At 41.5% G+C, this 18,381-nt stretch overlaps 1 protein-coding gene across 1 annotated transcript; it reads right to left on the minus strand.

The window, feature by feature from the left end:
* Window positions 1-4,371: 4,371 nt before the first annotated feature.
* On the minus strand, window positions 4,372-15,680 carry LOC149088774 (uncharacterized). The gene is made up of 5 exons (XM_089250012.1): window positions 15,544-15,680; window positions 15,260-15,404; window positions 12,448-12,584; window positions 7,048-7,168; window positions 4,372-4,951 (listed from the first exon to the last, which is right to left on the minus strand). The coding sequence occupies exons 1-5, from the start codon at window positions 15,572-15,574 to the stop codon at window positions 4,750-4,752; spliced, it is 636 nt and encodes a 211-aa protein (XP_089106138.1). The 5' UTR covers window positions 15,575-15,680; the 3' UTR covers window positions 4,372-4,749.
* Between the last annotated feature and the right edge of the window lie 2,701 nt (window positions 15,681-18,381).

Raw genomic sequence — 18,381 nt, forward strand, 5'->3', positions numbered from 1 at the left:
AGCGTCACGTTGTGTGTTGATAAAGACAGCTGGATGGGCGGAGTCCCGTGTTGCTTTTTCTACGGAATGGTAATAATAATAATAATGTAGAAAAAAGTGAAAAAAAAGAAAAGAAAAAGGTAATGACTCATTGCTAAGGTAACTGAAAGTTTCATCCTGAATGTCACTCAGTGTTTCGCAATCATGTCTTTTCCCTAAAACTGCACGCAAACACTAAATTTTTTACTTGTACTTCTTTTTCCCCCCATCTTGCTTGTTTTCTTATGTCTTTTTACTACTTACTATGTATATAACGAGATTAGGAGATCATCCATAAAATTCCTCTTCTTTCATTATATTCGTATCATTCTTAAGAAAAAAAGCTTCTGATGCTATTTCATGAGCGGCAGAAAAAAGGATTTATTTCGGGAATGTTTTTTTTTAAATAGTACATTCCTATCGCCTATCGGGAGTGAAATTGGAATATCAGATGACTCGGGGAATCACTATTCCAGGGGGTTCTTCATTATGGGTCGCGGAGCATTTGAAATTAGGTGCTCAGGCTATTTGAGCTTCCACTTTGATATGGACCGGATCCTCCTGTGAGTATGCTCTTGAGCAGCGGTTCTCAACCTTTTTTGACTCGCGGAGCCCTTTTCAGTATAGAATTTTTATGGCGGAGCCCTGTTTGACTCGAGGAGCCCTTTTTTGTACATAATTTTTATGGCAGAACCTTGTGTGGGCCTCTCTTATTTACTTATCTATCAAATCTACTGATTCGTTTTATTTTCCTCGAGTCACCACGGAGCCCCTGGGAGGTGCACACGGAGCACCAGTTGAGAACCGCTGCTCTTGAGTACAGCATGTACTGGACGACCGGCAGCTTTCGGCAGTGATCATATTTTGGTGAACTGGAGGAGATCCCGGTTATGTTGCATTGTCGGTGGTACTGCTTTGGTGATTATAAACTACTACTACTACTACTAAACCGACAAACCAGTCGCGGCCCAGGCTCTGTCCCTCCAGGGATATAAACCTTTTACCCTTGCGGGTTGGGTCGCGCTGGGGAGACTACTACTAAACCAGCACACGTGCCTCGAAAACATTACTTTCAGTAATTTACAAAGGATCGACGCAAGCCTGAATGCGCTGTTTTTGCGTTCTGTAACTAGCATGATGTTTGTTTCTGGGAAATGGATGTTTTATATACAGTCAAACCTTGCTAGTGCGTCACCCGGGTAACGCGCCACTCCGCTTACCGGGTCACTTTTTGGAAATACCAATTTTCCCTCTATGGCAGGGGTTCTCAAACTTTTTGCATCCGCGGTGCCATTGTTTCCTATTCAATGCTTATTCTCGAGCTCCACCGGGTCCCCAGCGTTGTTTCGCAAAGAATATTTTCGAAAAACCTTTGCCAGGGTGGCCGTTCCGTGCCGCCCCTGACAAAAGTTGAAGGCGGACCAGGACGTCGCGGTGAACGGTTTGAGAACCCCTGCTTTATGGGGTTCTAATGTTATTTAACTCCTGATATCGTCACCCCAAACTTGAGTCACTCTTTGGATGATACGTTTTTTATATATTTGAAAATTCATTTTTTTTCTTAACTGATTAAATTAATTATTTGATAATTAATTTCTATCAAATTAACTTATTGTTTAATGACTTTTAGGTTATGGCTAATATCTAATTCTCGAAATTTTCATGGTGTTGCTAGTGTTGCAGTCAGTCGTTCGCTGTGACACGTCGTTGAATAAATCCAGGGCAATACTAGTAAGGGCCCTTTCACACGGAGCGGATGCGGATGCGGGTCCGGAAGAAGTTTTAACAATTGGAATATACTGCGCCTTTCAGACGAGCCGAAAAATCTCCGCACCTAGGAAATGTTCATGCGGGTCCGGACGTCGTCCGCACGTGTCAAAACCTAAGTGCGGGCTCCGCATCCGCACATAGAAGTTTTGACAATAGGTTTATTCGGAGCTATTCACACGATGCGGATGCGGAGCGAATTCGTCCGCATCTTTGGCTACTTTTTGAAGGTGATTTTTCACGGAATTTTTTTAATTATTTGCCATAAATACCCTTAAAAACACCATATGATGGTCCCTGCTCATTAATATAATGTACCTACGTACGTGTATCCCTCCGTTTCCTTCTGAGATGGAGATATAGCAACTTCAACTGCCTTTTGTCCATATTTCACAATTTTATACAAAAAACCTGTCAACAACGGCCACTGACGGGACCAAAATTATAAGCCATTACGAATATTTAATTGACTACATACTTTAATAACTTTTAAATTTAATTTTTTTCTTTTTAAATTTTTAAAATTATTTAAAAATATAAATATCTGAAATATTATTTTAAATATTTGTTATTTTTTTAAATTTAAAAAAAAAATACTTTTATTAAACAACGTTATCCACGTACGGTGTTCACTCAGGGCCGGATTAAGACGTTTGAAAACCCTAGCACTTGAATGTTTTTGGTGGTTCCCCCGATACCTACAAGTTTATTTTACTCGATATTCAGTCTATAAACTGAAAAAATGAAATTTTACATTTCAGAAGTGAGACTAATCTAAGGATGGGATTTCACTCTAAAAGGTTTATGAAAGTTATTTTATAAAACTTGAAAAATGTAACCAATAAACACATCTGTCACATTCGAGAGAACTTAACTGATCCGCCTATTGGTTGCGTTTTTCAAGTTTTATAAACGAACTTTTATAGTGTAATCCCGGCCTAAGACAGAATTGTGATGTGAATATTTCTAAGCACAGGCATTTTGAAAGTCTCTACCCCTTCCCTTTTTTACTACTTGCAAATTCTTTGATATCTCCTGAATTTTTTTTTCTTTTTTTTTGGAACATCGAAAGTTTTGGATGTTTTTGGATTTGATTTTTCGAACATTGGATGTTTTTGGAATTTTTCTTCCATATTTTTCCGAAAAGACGGATTTTTTTTTTTCAAAATATTTTGAAAATATTTGATTTCCTCCCATCGACTACTTGTGAGGATCGGAATGAAGACATCTTTATTCCCATATTCTATGTGGCTCTAGATTAAACCACCAAAGAATGCCTCTAGGCTGCCTATGGGCACTGAATCAGGGGTGAAGGAGAAAAATAATTACGAAAATTGCGAAAAAACAGTTTTTATGCACGAATTTTGAACTAAAGATGCGGGCGATTCGTCCGCATCTTCAGCGCTCGTTTGAAAGGGTATGCGGACCCGCGTCCGCATCCGCTCCGTGTGAAAGGGGCCTAAGGGCTGTTTTTATCTCTTTGATGTTGCGTTTGCCGCCTTGGCTCAGTGGGCGTGGTCTTGGAGCTGCTGTGTGATGTCGCGGCACTGCTACTTTTTTTTCCGCGCAAACGACATCACAGCTTAGAAAACGTGCTATTCTGAAGAGGATTATTTTAAATTTTAGTTGTTTATTTTTTGCTGTTTTAAGTGAGTGATTTCTTGTTCACGGTGTTGTTTTAGTGCCACTTGGTATGCGCGGATGGTATTTTTATACTTTTTTTTAGTGATTCTTGTGCAAATCAGTGATAAACAAATACGAGTTATTGTGCGATTGTAACGTACAAGAACACTTCTCGGAACTCAAAGAAACTTGGGATTCAAGTCACTTATTATACTTTTCCTAAAGATCAAGACTCGATTGAATAAACTGCAAGTACGCTTGCTTTCCATATTTTTATGTTGCAGTTCTATTTTTAATAATGACGTCCACACCTAAAAGCCACACCTAATTTAAATGAAAACAAAAAGGTAATTAAAAGTTATCAGAAGGTATTTGAAATAATCTGTCTCGAGTTGGCTGCTAATCAACTCAATAAATGTCAATCAACGAACGTGATTCAACTGGCATATGGATCCGAGAGAAATATTCTTGTTGGATGTTTCCCCATAAGCAAATGCAAAACTTTTTATTTTGAATGCTTAAATGGCTGAACGAAGCAAGTCAAAATAAATAAACAGATGCTAATGAAAATAGTCGGAAAGGTAATTTCAGAAAGAATTCGGTAAAATTGGCAGTACAGCGATTGCGCGAACTACCAAATGCCGTAATTAACTACTAGGTAGCAAAGTAGGTGCAATCGGTTCTGCAGGGGGGAATGATACCGACCAGCTGATACCGACTCTAGCGCCTCATCAGACAGCCTTTGTCATATGACCCTGGAATAAATCAGTCTGCACGAGGCTGCTTCCGGAGTTTTTGAGGAAACTACAGCAACTGTGTGTAAGCAGACCAACACTACGCGGAAGAAACCATTACCGATACCCGATATCTAAGCGGTTTGTCTGTATATGTATAAAATACAAGTTTGCATAAAACTTAACACAATTGACTAAAAATAAGAATTTAAGGAGAGGTTATACCCGGTTATAGTCGAATGAATTTTATTTCTTCTTCGGAAATGCAGATGGCACCACGAATTTTTTAAAACATGTATTTTCCTCCATTCGTATAACTTCAAACGCATTATAATCTACATATTTAATTTTTTTGATGAATTTTTAAAAAATCTTATTTAGGAATATTTGTGACAAAAAAATTTTACACGAAAAATAGAATAAATTTCTCAAAAATCCTTGAAGAACGCATTCAATAAACATTCGATCGATAACATGGGAAATTTGTGAAAAGGGCAATGTTCTGCAAGAAATTATTGCATTGTTTGACATACAGTACAAGACAGATGGCTATGAGCGCATAATTTGTGCTCAAAGAGCTTCTAATATGAGACGGTTTTTCATCTTCTCATCTCATCATCATAGAAATGATTGTGGTTATAACTAAGAGAGAAATAGACATTTCGATCATTGAGCAGCTGTTCGAACCACACTGTGAACCAAGCAAAGCATCCATAGGTTCCATCAGGTAGTTGACGAGGTTCCCGGCCGTTTCCCCGCAGTTCTTCGTAGCCTTTTCCGATGCGCAACTCTCCGCTTTTTTGTAGTTCCTGGAAATAAAGGAAAAAACCCAAAGAAATGCAATAATGCAGTTGTTTCCATCTTTTTCTCCCGTGACCATATTTTTCTTCTCAATTTCCTCCTTATCCCACTACTTCTCGAACTTTTGGGACTCACGGCTCTCTTGCCCTAGTCATAGTTCATGCCGCTGTGGCGGTCGAGTGGTCATAGTGACGGACTTGCGTCGCGAAGTTCCGGGTTCGAATCCCACCGTCGCCACAGTGGTGGTCGGCAGAAGTTGGTTTTCTGCGGTTCCCAACTTCAAGGCGCGAACGCGAGCCGCTCTCCCCTTTAAAAAGTCTCGCGACAGAGAGCAACAGACTTACAAACAGTACAAAATGTAATTCAATCATAACACGTCACTCACTTCACTTGTGAAATATAGATAGCGGCACTGAAAAAACAAACACAACACTGCATATGCACTCAGACTGTTAGATACACACACAGTTACACACTTCCGGCACAACTCACAAGATAGTAAATCGCCCATAGATGGCGATAGACCAGAATTGTGCTCGGTTTGAAAGAAAGTCAAGTTCATCCGTGACTCGTCAGAATAAGTCCAGTAGGTATCCATAAAAGAGCCACTTCAGAGCACTGAGAACAGGAACACATCAATTGTGTCAGCACACTTTGAGAGCTCCTGATTTTTTCCATGATTCCCTTATCCCGTGTCCCTCCCTTAAACCATCATCATGGACCAAAACCCTTTCTATTCATTGAATTGATTTTGTTTCAGTAAATCCATAGTGAACAAAAATTTTACAAATAAGGTCAGTCTCTGGAACCCCAGAGCTTCAGCTCGGCGTGCTTTTATCTTTTCCTTGCTGTTTGCAGGGCCGTACCAACATCATGGGCTCCTGATCAACGCCATAACCAGAAATTTAGGGAGATGAAGCATTAGATTGAATCGCATTATTCCATATATATCTACCGTTTTTCCAGATTCTTTTTTGGGGATGACCTCTAACTCCCACTCTCACTACGGTCTTGCTCATAGGAAAAGTGATGTTCTTTGGGCTCCCGTACTTAACTGGAAGTAACAGCTTACATAAGTAACGCACATCTTTACTGTCGAAAATCATAGCACCAGCCCTTATTGCGTAGGTTCTCATATGAATATGCGCCCCCCCCCCCACTACTCAGGTCATTCCTTGATAGTTAGGATTTAGTTAGGATGGCCTTGTTTGTATGAGCAATTTCGCGGGATTCTCAAAGTGTTCACCTTCCCCCCCCCCCCCATACTTCACTTGAATGCGATTTTTTTTCCAGAGATCTTTCTGACCTTCGATACCCTGTAATGGCTCCCCCTTTACTTGCTCTTCACCTATGTGACCAACCACATAGTATTCAAGGGTTGCAAGGGGACCATATGGTTCCCCGTTGTATATGGACCACTTCTCTGGACCACGGGTATTTATTTGTTATCACGGACTTTATTTCTTCATATATATATAATTACCCTAATCTATGGCCCCCTCAACCGCTTTTCGTGGCTTCTCTTCCACTGGACAATGCACTCATGGCTTCTTCATAATACTGTATTCCAGGACCACTGGGGAACCATATGGTCTCAGGTTGAGAACCACTGCATTAGAGTCACATCCAAGGGCGTAGCGGGGGGGGGGGGGGGGGGGTTGAGGGTCTGGTCCCCCCCCCCCCCGAAATGTGAAAAAATTGCCGAAAAAAGGGAAGAAGATGGACAAATCTATTGTTCTATCGCTCTGGCCCCCTCCCCCAAAATGAAATTGCTCCCCCCCCCTCTGAACGAAATTTCTGGCTACGCCCCTGGTCACATCTGAAGAGTTTCTGATGCTCTCAAATACAAAAATCAATTTAATCCATCAGCGATGAAAGAAATGTCACACACTTGCTTATGACTATGACGAATCACCCGAGAGTTGTCAGGCCCCAGCGCGTGTATACTAAATAATATATCTTCAATTATAGGATAAATGACAGCTCAATGACTGTCTATATTATGAAACAACCGCGTGGCAACGGTTGCAGATTGGAAAAGGATGACAGACCGGTTCTTCGTGTCAATTTTATAACGATATAGAAAATCGATTTATCCCCTTACTTGCAAATGGTTTTTTGCATGTCTTCGTCGGTTTCTCCTTTTTCATCAGCCGCTCTCAATTCCATGCACACCTTCAAGGATTCCTGGTGTTTCTTCAGACACGGGGCTTCTTTGAGGTACACTGTAAATACAGGTGATATAACTTTATGTAAGCATCTATCGTATCAGTGTTGGAAAAACATTGCCATCCTAAAATCGATACACGATCAACAATTAGAGCAGGGATGGGCCAATCCGCGGCACGCGTGCCGCAATGTGCCCCGCCATGGTATCAGGTGTGGCGCGAGAGAGCTTTTCCAAAATCAAAGAAATTCTATTCCTTTTTTTAATCAAAGAAATTTTTTCCAACTTTTAAACGATCCTTTTCTTATGAATGATGGTCTTGCAGGCTCCCCAACCTATATTTAGTACGGTAGACACACTCTCAAAATAATAATTAAGTAAAATGACTTCCTATTCAATACATTTCTGTTCGGGTTCTCATCTGTGGGCATAGTTGCTGGACGTCACATGACTACGAGATTTAGGACCGACCCCAAGGGAGGGACATGCGTTGCAAAATACAATTACGGTATATGTCCATGAATTCATGGGGGAGCAGACCAAGCTCTCTCTTAGAAAATTTATTTGGGCGGGGGGAGGAGGGGGGGGTCTCAAGCACTTTGAGTCCTCAGGTTCCGATGTCTCTTCCCAACATGTTGCAGGTAAGATAAACTTTTCTACCGATATACGTACATACACACAATCTACATTGCAATAATCTAATTTCTGACTCCAAAATAAAAACAATTTAGAACTCAAAAGAGGGACAAGCTGAACATTGTTACGAAAACATGAGGGTACAGCCAAACAATACTTTGCGGGAATGTAAGGAATACTAGTTTCCCGTAAGCTGGGTTTTCCTGGGAGTAAAACTTTTGCGTTGTGTGCAGCGTGAAAACGTTGATTGGTTAAAAACCTGGAATTCAGGTTCTTTTGACCAATCAGCATTTTTACGCTGCGTGCGTTGAAGAAACCTGCTCCTAGGAAAACCCGGCTTAAGAACCAGATGCATGGTCTGCGTGTTTAAATTCGTACAGTGGCACGCGCCTCGAAAACAATCTTGATTGTGCACCCCCCCCCCCCCCAAAAGGGTGGAGCTGACAGGAATCCAGCCCTACTACTACCTAATTAAACACCAACTACGGGCCTTACCACTTTTATTGCAATTTACTGCCATTGACGAGTTTGGTTCGAAATGAAGGCGCTATCTGTCGGTGGTGGCCTCAAGCTCGTTAGGGAGGAAAATATCTTGTTATCTACATTTTTCCTCCGGTTCGAACCTGGGACCTGACGGCAACCTTCACGGTGGATGACCTCCATCGCTGTAGAAGGGCCCGTGAAAAGTTTGGCTTGGGACCCGCCCATGTTCCAAGTCTGGGGTGCCTTGCTCCAGGATACGGGAACCCATGGACACATCATGTTGGAAAAAGATTGGCCACTGGGTGGGTAAAGTTTTTATTTTCAAATCGCTATAGTGTGGAAAAGTTTCCTCCTTTAATAAGAAGAAAAACGACGTAAAAAATTTTAAAATTGGTTCAATATCTTCCGGTCGCGTATCGTACACTAAGTTTATGGAAATTGATGAAATCGAACATTTTTCTTAAATTTTTGAACATTACTTAAAGCACCACAATCGACACGCAAACGTCTGTTATGCTTATTTTATGGTTCGATGAAGTAAATTAAAACTTCATTAATATTTAAATGTTTATTGGTCGCGCAACGTGTTCTAAAAACTGGAATTGACGAAATTTTTGCAAGTCTTATTGTGCAGCTCTTTGCAGAATTCATCACGAGGAGGTCGCCGCACGTTGAGTTACACCCACACGCTACTCAATAAATGAATGAATCCAAAGTATGGGAGTGTGTGTGTGTGCCATTTGCATGATACTTTAAAACAAGTTATCAAAATTCACTTAGATTTAGTGATATTTACAGTTTCTTTCTACTGCTTCTTTTCCAAGTGTACACGTTTGAAGTCTGACTTTTGAGAGAAATCAGGCATGACTCTGATTTTTTGATAACAGCGTAGATCTGATGTAGCTTCATGTCCACATACTCCAGTTGAGGCCTCGGTAACAAGTTAAACACGTCTTTCGACTGCCTGAGTGTGACTGAATCTCGAGTGAATTGCCTGTGGGTGGTTAGACCACTACAGTGGATCATGTGTCTACTCCATTTCAACGAGCACTCCCTCTTCCCCGTCATATTTTTCAGCAGAATCAATGAACTCCAGGACTCTACCGCCGGACTTATTCCGTTGCCGAGATCTCTTCTAGCCCAGCTTCGTTAAAGTTTGGAACAAAGTGTGTGTGTACCTAACAGTTTGGGTGCGTATGTAGTGTTGTGTGGGAATATTTAGTGCCGCCATCTATATTTGAAGTTGTGAGTGAAGTGAAATGATTGAATATCTTTACCGTTGTAGGTCTGTTGCTCTCTGAGGCGAGTCTTTTTAACAGGGGGATGGACTCGCATTCGCGCCTTAAAGTTGGAAACCACAGATATAGATGGCGCAACTACAGGGCCAAAATATTTTTCTGGGCCCATTGGATAGCAGCTTACTGGATGTGAAAGCTCTCTGGTGGTGGAATATGAATCTGTAGATTTCTTGATTCTAGAAGTGGACAGAAAGATACTGAGCAAAGACCAGAAGTACTGTATTTATTAAAATAATCCAAAACAATAAAATCGGGACATTGTCCAGAGCGGTATTTATTTGCGGTGTTTATTTGATGACTTACTTTAGGTTGTCAATCCAGTAATTGACCACAATGGGTTCTTTGCACACCCTGAAAATTTACTGTTGGCTATGATCGTTGATGACAGGGAACGCATTCGAGAGAGCTTGGATATAGAACTTTAAAAGCAAGATAATCCGCCTCTATATATAAAGGAAACTATTGGACGCGCTTCTCGCTAAACATAAGCTTTGAAGCTACCGATTACACTCAACTTATTTACAGGAATACTTTCCTGTTATATCCTCACCCAATGCTACGGAAAGTATTTGATGAAAATATTAATCGTTCATCAGTTCTGACACCAACCCACATCAGAGGCATCGGAAAGAGGCATCCCTGAGCACAATCAGACAGTCGAAGGATACATCAAACTTCTTATCGGGGCCTCAACTAAAGTATGTAGACATGAAGTTAGATGTAGTACATCAGATCTACAGTATTATCACAAAATCAGTTATGCTTGATTTCTCCAAAAAGTCAGATTTTGAATGTGTCAATTTTGGTGAATGGTTTTGAATTATATCTATACTCTATAATATAAAAGGGCCTGTTTCTAAGCAACCGAAATTAGTGACGTTTTTGAGTGACGGAAGTCGGTTTCGATTTTGGGTCAAATATTCATTTAACTGTAGCGCATATCGGGACCTATTTGACCCATCGGGACCATGTTATGCGCATGTACCGAGAGGCTCCTACATCCTACAGCAGAGCCCTTAGGCTGGAATTTAGATGGCAAGCCCCCAAATCAGCTTTTCAGGGGGCCCCCTCTGTGGTTAATTTATAGTGTGAAAAACCAAAAAGTGATAAGAATCGTTGTGGCCTCTGTCAGCCCTGCTCTTGTGGGGGGAGGTCATGCTGAGAGGTATGTATATGTATAATATACATACAACAGCAGTGCTCCCAATACACAGGGTCGGGGTACCCGGGGGGGGGATTGCACGTATAAGTTAAAAGTTTTCATTTCCAGGGGCCCTTGATGGATCTCATTCTTTTCTTGCTGCTTTAACGTTGAAAAATTTGCGATAGCGGAAGCAAAAGATATATCCAGTCTGGGGGGGGGGGGACATGAAATTTGTGAATTCGGTCACGGGTAAATGCGTGGGTGGGCCTGGATTTTATTCGTTGGTAAAACGAATACAAAGGAAAATTTTTCATGGCACTCGCACCGGGGGATGACCGACAAGCTTCCAAGTCGGGGGCCCCCATGTTTACAGGTTTCATTTTGGGAGCCCTGGATGAATCTCATTCTTTTCTGTTGTGCAATATGCAACAGCGGAAGCCCGAGATAAAGCCAGTCTAGGGTCCCACCAAAAGTATGCGAATTGGTGTCCCGGGTAATTGCTTGGGAGCCCTGGATTTTATTCGTTGGTAAAACGAATACAAATGAAAATTTTTCATGGCACTCGCATCAGGGGATGACCGACAAGCTTCCAAGTCGGGGGCCCCATGTTTACAGGTTTCATTTTGGGGGCCCTGGATGAATCTCATTCTTTTCTGTTGTAGAATTTGCAACAGCGGAAGCCCGAGATAAAGCCAATCTGGGGGCCCCACTAAAAATCTACGTATTGTGTCCCCGCTACTGGATGTGGGGGCCTTTTATTCGTTGTAAAATTGATAAAAATTAAAAATTTTCGTTGCCACTAACAGGGGGTATGTCCGACAAGCTTTCAGGTCGGGGTCCCATGGAAAAGTTGACAGGTTTCATTTCGGGTGTCCCTGGATGTATCTCATTGATTTTTGTTGTTTAACTTGTAAAATTTGCAACACATCGGTAACCCAAGATATATCCAGTGTGGGGCCCCACTAAATTCAGCGAATTGAATCTGGGGACCCCCATGGGAAAGTTTTCTGGGGGGGGGGGGTACTTGATGAATCTCTTTTTTTTTTTTTGTTGCTTTATTATTATTTTTATTAAAATTCGCTTCTTCAGTAAGCTGGTGCTTTCACACGTCCCTTTCCATAGCACGCTGATGAAGTGAGACGAAATAAACAAGATATCTTGTGAAGAGAAGTGTGGGGGGGGGGGGTTTGGCCGTTAAAGGCGGCAGGGGGGGGCAGAGCCCTCCTAGTACATAATTAAAATTGCACACACACACACACACGCGCGTGCCTGCTTCAGCTGGTTGATTGAGTAGGGTGTGGGTGGAACTCGTCGACTTCCAGCTATTTCCTGTGATGAATTTTTTGTCGTTTTGTTCGGACGAAACAGGCGAAGAGCTGCGCAAAGAAATTTGGTCGATTCCTACTCTTCGAACACGTTGTTCGACCAATAAACATTGAAATATTAGGGATGTTTTAATTTATATATTTTACTTTATTGAACCCTAAAATAAGCATAACAAGCGTTTGCGTGTCGATCGTGGTGCTTTAAGTAATGTTAAAAAACTTTAAGAAAAATGTTCGATTTTATCAATTTCCATAAACTTAGTGTACGATACGCGACCGAAAGATATCAACCGAGTTTAAAAAATTTTCACGTCGTTTTTCTTCTTATTAACGGAGGCAACTTTTCCACACACACTATAGCGATTTGAAAATAAAAACTTCATTTTTTTTCGATCGCACCCTATTGGCCAACCCCTGAATTAGATTGTGAAAGAAATGAGAGCGAACTCACTTTTCTGTTCGTCCGTGGGTTTACAGAATCTTCCAAGGTACTTGTCGACTTCACTCGAGACGATGTCGATTTCCGGATGGTTCTCCATGCACGATTTCGGGGCGTCAATCAGGCATCTCGAGTCCGTCTTCAGCTTACTGTATTATCAAAGAGGTGAGGAAAAAAAAAAAAAACTAGAGATTCAAATAATGCAAGCTGCACTATTCATTCGTTATCCGAAATAATTAGAGAACTGGTCGCCGGGAAAAGAAGTTGTAGGGGAGACCTGCTAACGTCAATAAGCTTATTAGGAATCGTGGTTGGAGAAGACTGAGCTTAATCGAAGCCAGAAGTTAACTCAGATTACCACAAGCTGAATGAGGGGTAAGGTCAAATAGTCAGTAGACGGATCGTGCAACGAACATCGAGACCCGCAAGATCACCATTGTTCAATACACTCATCTGAAGTTTGTCCATGCAAGCCGTTGCATGGACCAACTTTAGACGAGCGTGGTGACTATTGGAAGAAAGTAGCCGCAAATGACGAGTCCTGTGGGCAATACTGACATTTCCGACGGTTAAGAATGTGGTGGCAGGTCCATGATACTAGGAGTCCAGTCCGACATGGCAGGAAGGATAAAACTAGACTATAAAAAGTCATAGTTGGCTTTTTGATGCGTAAAGAAAAAAGGGGCACTTCTGAAGAAAAGAAGGGTCTCACAATATTTCGAGAGTCAGCATGTAAATTTGCAGGCAAGCATTTTTACCCAAGTAGGGCCTCAGAAAACTTACTTGGCACAGGCGCCCGTAATGCTCTCATGATGGCCTTGGGTTTGCGGGTGCTTTCTCTTAGTAATGTCCAGGATCTTTGGTATTTATAACAACCATTATCAGCGCATCTCGGTATGAACCAGGGACATCTGAGGAGCCTACCTAGTTAAAAATGTCCTCCTACCAGTTTACACGCTCACTCTCTAAAATTTTAACCAGATGTTGTTTTCATGAGGCCCTCTCCACTGCACTTGAGGCCCCGGACCACGCATAGGTGGACCCATGCGTTAAGGTCGCACTGGTCCGAACAGCTACTACTGTGCCCTGCCAAGTATATTACTGTGCAGGACTACAGCGTCTGATTTACGGAGTTAACCTGTATACCCTTCAGGGTGGGTCGGGGTCTATCACTGGAGATTTGCCGGTCTACCTACTTTTTGTGGAGAGACCTTTTAAAGCAAAGAGGGGGGAAGGTCTGCTTGAAACTAGAAAACCTAAGCGGGCATTCTGTAGTACGGTACATTTATTTTTAGTGATGCAAATCAGCAGGTTCTGTTTCAGAACGAATCAAAAAATGATGAAAATATAGCGAGAGAGTGAATGAAACAGACATAGACTAAGGAGTCCTTGGTTTCCTCGTTCACTGACGTAAGGGTTCTTGAATAAGTGCTATTGAAAATCTCTAATCTAGATAAGTTTATAACAACAGGGCCACAAAACTGGATACTTCGTGTGCCGGGGCAAGCACGCATGTCGGCACCCTCGTGTAATGCAGAAGGAGCCGTTGAAGGGTGAATTTGGCGCCCCATCTAGTACAGCGCTCAAGGCACCAGATTCGCCTGCTCCCCCCCTTTAGTTTAGTCCTGTACAAGAGGAACGGTATAGGCACTCAACACTTCGAGTTCTCTCTTTTCTGAACAGTGCATATGTATGTTCAGCAGCTTTTCTCCCACTTAATTTCCATTGTTTCTGAAACATTTGATGTAGCTCGAGACTAGTTTTAACAGACCTATGACTGCCACAGCAGTGTGCCGCAACTTGATAATACGAGCATTCCCGGCTCCCTTCAATTATAATTACTTCTCTGTTTGAAAACACTTGCCAAAGACGAACCTTTTCAAAGACAAGAGGACTGATTTATCTTATAGGCTCTCGATTGTGCGCCTGGGAAGGGATTGTCTTTATGCACAGACCCAGAATAGCTTCAGGCATCATGTCGTAGTGCATGCCACTTTGCCTACAGATAAGGCGGTATTTCTAGGAGCTCAAACCTATAGGTAGCACGTGCTCTCAGGAAGAACGTGAAAAAAAATTGAAAAAAACAGTGCCTTCAGCTTTTCACTCTCACTGGTGGCAGATGGCAGCACTACACATAACAAGCATTACACAGAAACAAACTTCGTGTCAGGTTTCACTACACGTACATTCGAACATGTACCAATTCGTTAGAGGTTTCCCAGAGGAATATGGACGAGGTACATGTATGGTTTAGTAGTAGTAGTAGCTTTCTTCTCTCTTAAATGAATAAAGCGAACCCGATCACAGTGAAATTGCAAGGAATACCTATATAAATGCAGTATTTTATTTTCCTTACTTCGGTATTCATTATTTTAGTCGACGAAGACAGAAAATGAAGTATTCTCAATGGAGTCGAATCCCGTTATAACGAACTCCAAGAGTCTGGAGAAATCCCTTCGTTGTAACGAAATTTCGTTATAAAAGAATCCAGGTTTTTACATTGTGCCTATGCAAACTTATCTGGGGATTAGAAAAGTGTTTATTGAAACGGGATTTTCGCTATAACGGTATTCGTTAAAATGGGATTGGACTGTATTTTGGTAGAGATCAAAGATCACTCGGAAGAAAAGGTACCGATATAGGCAAAGTCTTGATAGGGAGAGCCCTCACTTCCCCTGCTACACCTCCCCTTTCCTCGTCACGCCACTGGTTATGGACTGATCTTCTGCATCAGTATATCGCATAAATGGTTATAATGTCGTGGCCCTACAATATCTAGCACCTATACATACATCTATAAACATTATCGGACTTCTCAACTCACCCGCAGTAAGAATCGAGGTCTTCTTCTGTTTCTTGGATGTTAGAGACCTGCAACTCGAGGACGGCCTCTAATGTCTGGAAACAGTTGTGGACCGATTTGTATTCGCAATCATCGGCATCAACCCTCGATGCCGTAAACACCAGTACTGTGAATCGGATAAAATGAATCGATTATTAAAAAGCGGACATGTTTGAAAATCAAATCGATTTTGAAAAGTTTAAATTTGCCTAGTTTTTGTCGGAATAATTCATTTGAATATCTATCCAATGTAATTAGCCACTCACCTAAAATACTGAAAACGAATATGGTCTTCATTTCTGTTGATAACGTGTTCTAAATAAAATGATGAGACTAATAATGATTTGATAAAATGAGTTGTTTCCTTTCCTTGAACCCTTCCCACTCATGTTTTTCCATCTAGAACATGACATCCGGGATGTGTCACCGGAACATGATTTCTCGGTAATCTGACGTCAATCCGGATGTCAAATTGGAATCGGAGGAAGTCGAGAGACGAAATAAACACCCGTTCAGAATATGGGTCTTCATCCACAAAACATGCCAGATAATTCCAGAATATCCTCTGTGTGATATCTCTTCTACTCGTAGAAATTTCTTCCTGGTTTCATTTTTACATATAATCTCAAGCTTTCAATTAATTAAGAGGATGCTCTTTTTATGATAATTGGAAATGTAATTGTTTAAAAAAAAAAAAAACTTTAAAAGGATTGACCATATCTTTTCAATGCTAAAACGGGACAGGACTAAAATCGTGGAGCAGTGTTTTTCAACCACAGTTTTCCGAAGACAAAACCGAACCAAGTCGTGGATTTCAACCTTTCCTGTCCATTTTACGTTTTACTCAATTCTTTCCTTTTGCTGAAGTTGATTTTCCGTGGCTTTATCTATTGCGGGTTCTCCAACGTAGCCCACATGCCTCGGGATAACGAGCTTTTATCTCCTACCTATGGAGATGGAGCGAGGGCTATGGTCCGTGATACGAATGCTGCTAAGTGGCACGAAAGCATGCCACTGTCGAGCATATGCGTGTCCCTCCCCCCTTCCCCATGATTTCCCCGCTTACTCCTCCAGATCCCAACCTGAGGCCATTCAACTCGGGGGCTTGGGATATTTTAGTTTTTGGTTGGCTTGGGAGAAGGCACGGTCCTCCCCAACCCCATGCGGGTCTCTGTTCTTAATATACATATTTATTGTCATAAATCATTCTGCCAGATCTTATCGTGGAATCCCTGGGGAGGGGGGGGGGCTAACAGAGCCCAGGGTCCGATATTATTCTCATAATTTTTGTTTTTCACACTACAGGCTATTTGCACAGCGGATATCTCTGCAACCGTTGACACACTTTATAGAAACATACTTTTAATTACAAGAAGTTTTCAAACGGTTCAGTTTGTCAACGGTTTTCAGTTACTTAAAATATCAAAATTTCTTTGAGGGGTCGTATACTTGAAAAAAATAAAGAAAATAACTTTCTATGTGGACACCCTGTGCTCAAAAAACAAATTAGAAAGTTATTGTACAGTCTCTTCGGAGGTCAACAAAAGAGTTCCACGTTTCTAAGTGCATTTTTCACTGAGATATCCGAATTCGCAAAAACGGAGGAAAGTTGGGGGAAAACAGCTGTGAATGCGGGTAAAAAGGTTTTTCCGCATTTAGAGCTGTTATTGTTATGAGCAAGCCACGAATAAACCGAATCTAAATTTCTTCACCCAAATTACAAGAAATGTGTCGCCAAGTTATCTATGCCATGTTCGCCGGTATGGTGGCCGAGTGGTCATAGTGGGCGACTCGCATCGCGAGGACCCGGGTTCGAACCCCACCGTCGCCATAGTGGTGGTCGGCTCAAGTTGGTTTTCTGTGGTACCCAACTTCAAGGCGCGAATGAGAGCTGATCTCCCCGTTAAAAAGTCTCGCCTACAAACAGCACCAATTCAATCATAACACATCACTCATTTCACTTCTGAAATATAGATGGCAGCACTGAAAAATCAAACACAACACTACATATGCACTCAGACTGTTAGGTACACACACAGTAACACTTCCGGCATAACTCACTAGGTAGTAAATCACCCATAAATGGTGATAGACCTGAGTTGTGCTCGGTTTGAAAGAAAAGAAAGGATACCATATGTTCTTGTTACTCAACTCATCACGTGGGAGGGGCGCAGACATCTTACTTTCTGTTTCCGAATCTGGTAACCATACCACCTGGTCTAAAATTCTTTAGGATTCTTATTCCCCACTGAGCTATAAGTAGAGCTATAAACACGAATACAGTATAAGAAAACTCATCTCACATATTTGTCGGGTTGACCTTTTCGCAGAATTCATTTTAATCCTTTACAGACCAGTAAAGCATCATTTCTCCCCATCGGCGATAATTAGCAACTTTACTCACCTTTGGCTTCTTTTTTTTTTTTTTTCACGCCAAATGCCGATTTTCCGTATTTGAGATTGTAATATCCCGCATTTTTCTCGAGGAAATATGGCCAGATTACCAATCTCGCATATTTTTCCATGTTAACCTTTTTTTTCGCTTTTGGAGGCCTTCAGTTTGTAGGCTCAATCCATAATAGGGAACTAAAATGAATATATGAGGGACTGTATATATCAACCTGTCATCTGCTTTCTGAAGGCTATTTGTTTTGAATGACTCCTTACGTAGTGACCCAAGAACTGAACTCCAGATCAAGTTCAGTTTGTGGGTTCCATCTGCAAGGAACTGAAATGAACAGATGTTTATTCATCTGTCGTCTGCTCCTTTGAAAGATATTCGTTTTGAATGCCTCCTCGTGTTCTGACCTATGAACTGAACTCTAAATCATGTTCAGTTTGTGGGCTCCATCCACAAGGAACTCAAATGAATAGATGTTCATCCATCTGTCGTCTGCTTCTTCATAAGTGTTCGAAAGTCACTCGTCTTCCTTATGTGCTGACTCAAGAACTGAACTCCCCATATCAAGTTCTGTTTGTGGGCTTTGTTCATAGGGAACTGAAATGAATAAATGTCTACCTGTCGTCTGCTTCTTCGTAGGATATTTGTTTTGGATGCTTCTTTGCTGCGATGACCGAAGAACTGAACTCCAAATCAAGTTACG

The sequence above is a fragment of the Pholcus phalangioides genome, unplaced genomic scaffold (assembly GCF_987345545.1).
Source record: "Pholcus phalangioides strain wild (caught in Gottingen) unplaced genomic scaffold, Ppha-v1.0 ptg000003l_1, whole genome shotgun sequence".
Taxonomy (NCBI): domain Eukaryota; kingdom Metazoa; phylum Arthropoda; class Arachnida; order Araneae; family Pholcidae; genus Pholcus; species Pholcus phalangioides.